General features: G+C 28.7%; 1 protein-coding gene across 1 annotated transcript; it reads left to right on the top strand.

Moving 5' to 3' along the window:
- The first annotated feature begins 6,152 nt into the window (after positions 1 to 6,152).
- Positions 6,153 to 6,887, top strand: LOC133336953 (glutathione S-transferase 1-like). The gene is made up of 2 exons (XM_061545220.1): positions 6,153 to 6,250; positions 6,314 to 6,887. Exons 1-2 carry the CDS (start codon positions 6,153 to 6,155, stop codon positions 6,885 to 6,887), a joined length of 672 nt encoding a protein of 223 aa, XP_061401204.1.
- Positions 6,888 to 7,148: the final 261 nt, after the last annotated feature.

Here is a 7,148-nt window from a genome sequence, read left to right as displayed (position 1 = left end):
GTATAACAGCTTTGGGTGGGCAGTGAAAGCCCACTCCCTAACGAAAGGTTATGGCCACAAATGTAAAGGCTTTCCCTTTTTAGTTTGGTTAAAAACCTTTCCCTTGAAAATACAAAAGCAGATGTGTGCGGCAACATTAGCGAACGAAAGCTCTTTTGTGTAAAGCTTTTTTGGTTGATTGTTGTTCAGACACACACACACACCATAGAGTATACAACATTGTTATACGTTACGTAGAGTTTAAGCTCTCTCTCTGTTTTGTTTCACAAACAAAATTCCACAGTTTGAAAAGCCTTGGAAATTTAAAATGAAATGAAAACAGAAAGAAAGAAAGAAGTTTGGTTCTAAACCCCAAGACAATTGTTTTTTTATAAAAAAATGTCCGCCAGAGGACGCCTCTGGTGCGCATTTATGTTTCTTGAAGTTTTTGAAAAAAATAAATATATATTTTTTGTTTTGTTACAAGGATAAAGTCTTCTTTTTTGTAATTTTTTATTTTTTGTCTTTAAATCTCTGGAAAGGAAGAGTTGTAAAGGTGTTAAGTTTTTTGTTTGTTTTCTTCTTGCTCTCAAAAAGAAAAATTTTGTAAAATTTAAAAATTAAATCTTGTTTTGAGAGGGTAGAATTTTTGTTGACACCTCTGCTTCCATAAAACGTGTATTACATACTAAGATTATTATGTATTCTCTAAGAATGGTATATATATTTATAAAAAAAAGTTATAAAAAGAAAATAAAAATTATGAAAAATATTTTGAAAAAATATATTATTAAAAAATCATAAAATAAAATATTATTTAATAAAATAAAACAAACATTGTTATTTTTCCTTTATATATTTGTTTATAATTTATTTCCACAAACAATTTATGTTTTACAATATATATATATATATATATATATATAATAAATGATAATAAAAATATTAATATTAAAAGATTTGTTAATATTAGTTGATAATATCAATAAAAATAATCTCTTAATATTATTATATAATAATAATATTATTTAAACTGAAAAATAATAATAATAGTAATATTTATTAAATTAAATAATATTAGTATTATAACTTTTCATAATATAATTTAATTAATATTACTACTATTGACTAATATTAATAAAAGTATAATTAATAATATTATTCACTAATATTAACATTTTTTTTTATATTTTTATTTTTATTAATATTATTATTGATAGTTTTATTGAAATTGTGTTTGTTTTTTTTTTCATACTGATCATCATATATATAATATTATTAACATATTTATATTCATTAATTAATAATGCCATATATGTCTAACATATATTTTTGTTTATTATTTTTTTATATACACATATTTTTTATTACATTTGTTAAAATATCTGAAAAAATCAATTTATATATATACACACATACATATATATTTAAAACAATTATTCATGATTTATATATTGTATAGAGAAGAAGAAGAAAAACATCATCTTTGAAAAAAATGAAGCAGTAACTATAGCAGCAAAAGAAAAATATTGAAAGCAAATAAGAAACAAAAAAATATTATAAATATATATTATAAATAAAATACAAAAAAAACATATATGAAAAAATCTACAATAAAAAAAAACAAATAAATATTTGATATACTTATCTAAATAGAAAACAAAAAACAACACAATACTTTTTTATAATTTTTTTAACATCAAGAGGTCCGAATACTGTGCGGGTTTTTTAAATTTTTTTCGGAATGTTTTTTAAATTTTTTTCGGAAGGTTTTTTTTTTTAACGAAGTTGTCTCCATTCTAAAGGGTTTGAATAATTTTCCATTGATATGGGGGGTTAATTTTAAGATAAGATCTTCTATGTAGGTCTGAGATATATGAAACCAGAGAGGAAAGTTCAAAAGCCGGACGGGGGCGTCAAGAGAGATCTACAATATCCTGTAGATAGAACAGACATAGTATCTTTTTAGGACCATTGAGTTGGAATCGGGCGAAATTTCGCTCAATCGGACAAATATTGAAAGTTTGGTGTATCATTCACAAAAAATCGGACGAAACTATATATGGACGCTATATTGAAATCTGAACCGATTTTAACAAAACTTCGCATACATAAGTATGGACCTAATTCAGTACTCGGACAAATATTGGGAGTTTGGTGCATCATTCACAAATAATCGGACGATACTATATATGGGAGCTATATCTAAATCTGCGACCTGTACTTTGTTCACCAAAATACATGGACGGACATGCGTAAATCGCCTAAGAAAGTGATTCTATGCATATTCTCAAAAGGAACCATTGGTCTATCTTGATTCCTTTTGCTTGTTACAAACATATGCACAAAGACATAATACCCCGTACCACAGTGTGGTGAAGGGTATACAAATTTAACCTCAGTGACAGAGATATTTATTTTCCATAGAGAAACAAATTCTACGTTTTGTATAGAAAAATTGGTTGGCTGTCGTTTTTTTTCTTTCAATAAGAAAAAAATTGACCTCGATGATAGAAATTTTGTAATAGAAAACAAATTTCACCTCAGTGACTGATATATTTATTTTCCATAGAAAAAAATTATTCAATTGGGAAAAGTCTCATCGAATGACAGATCTATTTTTTTTTTGTATGGAAAATCTACCCTCTACAATTTTCGATATGAAAAATCCTAGAACTTAAAATTTATTTGAAATCAATTTCGTAACATGTTCTTCATACAGGCTGCTTAAGGTAAGGCAATATATCTAAACCGATTTGGGCCTGAAGTAAATCCCTTTCAATATTCCGCAATACATTGAAAAATTAAATATTGAAATAATACTCATGAGTATATTTTTTTTAAATATAAACATAACAATAACATCAAAATGTCATATTTTTCATATATAGATATATACAATTTATATGTGTATGTTTTATTTAATAACAAAAACTATATATTTGAATATATATAAAATTCAAGCATATAAATCTATATAGTAAGTGAACAATTTGACTGATGTTAATGTTTAATAAAAAAAAAACAATATAAAAAAGATTGAAAATAACAAAACAGAAGAAGAATATAAAACCTAGAAACAAAAAGCAAGAAAAAAATTAAATAAAAAGAAAAATAAAACATAAATAAAAAATAAAAAAATAATATTAATGAAAAATAATTGTTTATCTATTTGTCACGAAAAAAATAAAAAATAAAAATATTTATAAATATATTTATGAATGTTATATTTTTTCACAAACAAGAGAATTAATAAATAAATGCATTAAAAACATAATGGAAAACTAGAAAATTTTTGAAGATAATGGCGATAGACGTGCTAGTAGGAGATACAAATTTTAAAAATAATATTAAAAAGTAAAAAATAAATATTGAAAAACACAGTTTATCTAAAACGCCCCCATAACAATAACAAGTTAACTGATAATATTTTCATTGAATTTCGAAATTATGAAAATATTATCGCAAAAAATAGTAAACATTTTTAAGGAAATCTATAAAAGACTTTAATTCCCTAAGACAGAAAATAAAAAAAACCAAAATAAAAATGAAAAACAAAAGATTTATAAAAATAAAGACCTTAAAGCAAAATATTTGCATTTTTTCCAAAAAATTAAAATAAAAAAATAAATTAAAAAAAAAAACAATAAATAAAAATCTAAAAATATATTTAGTAAAAAAACACAATAAAAAACATGATTATTACAATTATTATAAAATAAATATATAATGCTGTTTTTTTGAAAATATTACAGACGAAGAGAACGGAATAATATTTTATTTAATTACTCTACCCCAAAAAATAATCAAAATAGCAAAAAAATCCAATAAAAAAATATACTAGAATTATGTCAACAAATTTATAAATGTATGGAAAAATAAAAACAAATAATAGAGCAAAGGCAAAAGACTTTGGCATTTTCAAAATAAAAACAAAATTAAATATCAATGTTTCCAAAATTTTCTGTCGAAGTTAATTATTTTAAGGGGCTGAAAAAGGGATTGGTAAGTATGGGAAATAATGGAAAACAATGAGGACCTACAAAAATTATTTAAAAAATCTACTCCTTACTGGACCCTTTAAAAATGTATTAAAAAATCTACGCCTTTACAAAAAATATTTAAAACCAGTAAGCAAAGCAGTTTGGTGCACCATTTAGGTAAAATCGCACAAATATATATGTATATGTGGGAGCTATATCGAAATCTGAACAGATTTTTCCGATACTTAGCACACATCATTCTAGACTCAATTCAGTACGCTATGCCAAATTTCGTGCAAATCGAAAGTTATATACGGACTTTTCGTGCAAATCGAAGGATATAAAGGGACATTAGTGCACTATTTACCTAAAATCGGACGAAAAAATGCATGAGAGCTATATCTAAATCTCAACCGATTTTCTAGAATCTTAACACACATCGTTCTAGACTTAATTCAGTACGCTATGCAACATTTCGTGCAAATCGAAGCATAAATAGGGACTTTGGTACATAATTTACCTAAAATCGGACGAAAACATATATGGGAGCTATATCTAAATCTGAACCGATTTTCACGAAACTTAACACAATTCATTCTATACGTAATTCAATACCCCATGCAAAATTTCGTGTAATTCGAAAGTCATATAGGGACTTTGGTGCACCATTTACATAAAATCAGACGAAAATATATATGGGAGCTATTCTAAATCTGAACCGATTTTCACGAAACTTAACACACATCATTCTAAACCTTATTCAGTACCCTATGCCAAATTTCGTGCAAATCTAATGATATATGGGGACTTTGGTGCCCCATTTTCCTTAAATCGGACGAAAATATATACGGGAGCTATATCTAAATCTGACCCGATTTTCACGAAACTTAACACACCTCATTCTAGACCCAATTCAGTACGCTGTGCCAAATATCGTGCAAATCGAATGATTTTCAGGGGCTTTGGTGCACCATTTACCTAAAATCGGGCGAAACTATATATGGGAGGTATATCGAAATATGAACCGATTTTCGAGAAACTTAGCACACGTCATTCTAGACTTAATTCAGTACGCTATACCAAAATTCGTGCAAATCGAATGATTTTCCGGGACTTTGGTGTACCATTTACCTAAAATCGGGGAAAACTATATATGGGAGGTATATCGAAATATGAAACGATTTTCTCGAAACTTAGCAGACATCAGCCTAAACTTAATTTAGTACGCTATGACAAATTTCGTGCAAATCGAATGATTTTCAGAGACTTTGGTGCACCATTTACCTAAAATCGGACAAAACTCTAAATGGGAGCTATATCGTGTGAATCGAAAGATATATAGGGACTTTGGTGCACCATTTACATAAAATCGGACGAAAATATATATGGGAACTATATCTAAATCTGGACCGATTTAGCTCAATTTCAATAGGGTTCGTCCTTGGTCCGAATAAGTGACCTATGTCAAATTTCATCCAATTCGAACTATAAATACGACCTGTACTTTGTTTACAATTTAACATGGACAGACTGACGGACATGCATAAATCGACTCAGAAAGTTATTCTATGCATATTCTCAAAAGGAACCATGGGTCTATCTCGATTCCTTTTGCCTGTTACAAACATGTGCACGAAGACATAATACCCTGTACCACAGTGTGGTGAAGGGTATAAAAAATCATCGGCTTATTGAGGCACTGCAAAAATATATACGCCTTATTGGATCCCTTTAAAAAAATCTACGATTTTTTGGGTCCCTTTAAAAATCCCTTTATTCTTTAAAAAAAAATTCCGCTTTTTTTGGCTCCCTTTAAAAAAATTATTTCAAAAATCTACGCTTTATCGAATCGTTCGAAAAATATTTTTTACAAAATCTACGTCTTATTGGTCAACATAAAATGTGCCATCCCTGATTAGTACGTTTTCTATTAGCTATTTGCCATCTCTGATAGTTAAGTTGTTGACAACGCAATTAGTACGTGTCTTCACAAATCAGTTCGAATAGTAATGAACATATGTGAAATAGCGAACCTTATCATCACCATCGTATAATCTCTGGGATTAATGCGATCAGTGTGAATTTCATCATTGTCCGGTACGTACACACATTCTTGCAAACAGTTCTGGAATATTCAATTTTTATTTACTTTTTTGTCGTTTCTTTTTTCAGCTATTTTATAGTTTAAACATGTCCCCCAAACCCGAATTGTATTATACCCCCGGCAGTCCACCATGCAGTTCCGTTATGTTGTGTGCCGCAGCTTTAGGTCTTGAGCTGGAACTGAAGTAAGTTAAAGAGTGGCGATAAATTTAATTTAATTTTCTATAATTTTGTTTTTCTATTTCAAGAGCTGTGAATCTCAAAGATGGTGACCACTTGACACCGGAATTTCTGAAAATGAATCCCACTCACACCATTCCCGTGCTAAACGACGATGGTGTTGTGGTTACGGATTCCCATGTCATCTGTTCTTATCTGGCTGATAAATATGCCGTCGATGATTTGTTGTATCCCAAAGATAAGATCCAGCGCATGCAGGTCGATTCGAGATTATTTTTCGATTGCGGGCATCTGTTTCCAAGGGTTAGGATTATGGTGGAACCGGTTATTTATTTTGGTGAGGCCACAATTTCAGAGGAAAAAATCCGTTATATGCAACGGGCCTATGATGGTTTGGAAAAGGCATTGGCCAATGGCGACTATTTGTGCGGAGAACATTTGACAATTGCCGATTTGTGTTGTGTGGCCTCTGTGGCTTCGGCTGAGAAGTTTGCCCCCATTGACGGGGATAAATATCCCAAGGTGAAGGCATGGCTACAACGTCTGTCGGAGCTGCCATACTACAAGAAATACAATCAAGAACAGGCAGATATTCTGTACAATTTGGTGCAAAGTAAATTCGAAGAAAATAAAAAGGAATAATGGGAAGAACTAATTTAAGAAAAAATATTCAATAATAAAATTATTGTAAATAGAGAGTAAAGAATTACATTTTTAATAGTATTTTTAGGAGATTTTTAAGGAATGTTTTTCCAAGGTTCAATAAGTAGTATTTCTTTAAGGAATATTTTTTCTGAGGACCCAAAAAGTTGCAATTTTTTTAAAGAATATTTTTTAAGGTCCCATTGAGGCCTGGATTTAAAAAAAAAAAAAAATATTCTTCTAAGAAGCCAGTAAGGTGAA

Source organism: Musca vetustissima, unplaced genomic scaffold (genome assembly GCF_032173495.1).
Source record: "Musca vetustissima isolate MV318-11 ecotype Yass unplaced genomic scaffold, APGP_CSIRO_Mvet_v1 utg100131, whole genome shotgun sequence".
Taxonomy (NCBI): Eukaryota; Metazoa; Arthropoda; class Insecta; order Diptera; family Muscidae; genus Musca; species Musca vetustissima.
This window is presented reverse-complemented; position numbering and strand designations above follow the sequence as displayed.

Excerpts from the sequence above, each read along its gene's own strand:
- LOC133336953 (XM_061545220.1), top strand. The coding sequence starts at position 6,153 with ATGTCCCCCAAACCCGAATTGTATTATACCCCCGGCAGTCCACCATGC. Across the intron at positions 6,251-6,313 it reads GGTCTTGAGCTGGAACTGAA|AGCTGTGAATCTCAAAGATG; the intron begins GTAAGTTAAAGA and ends TTCTATTTCAAG.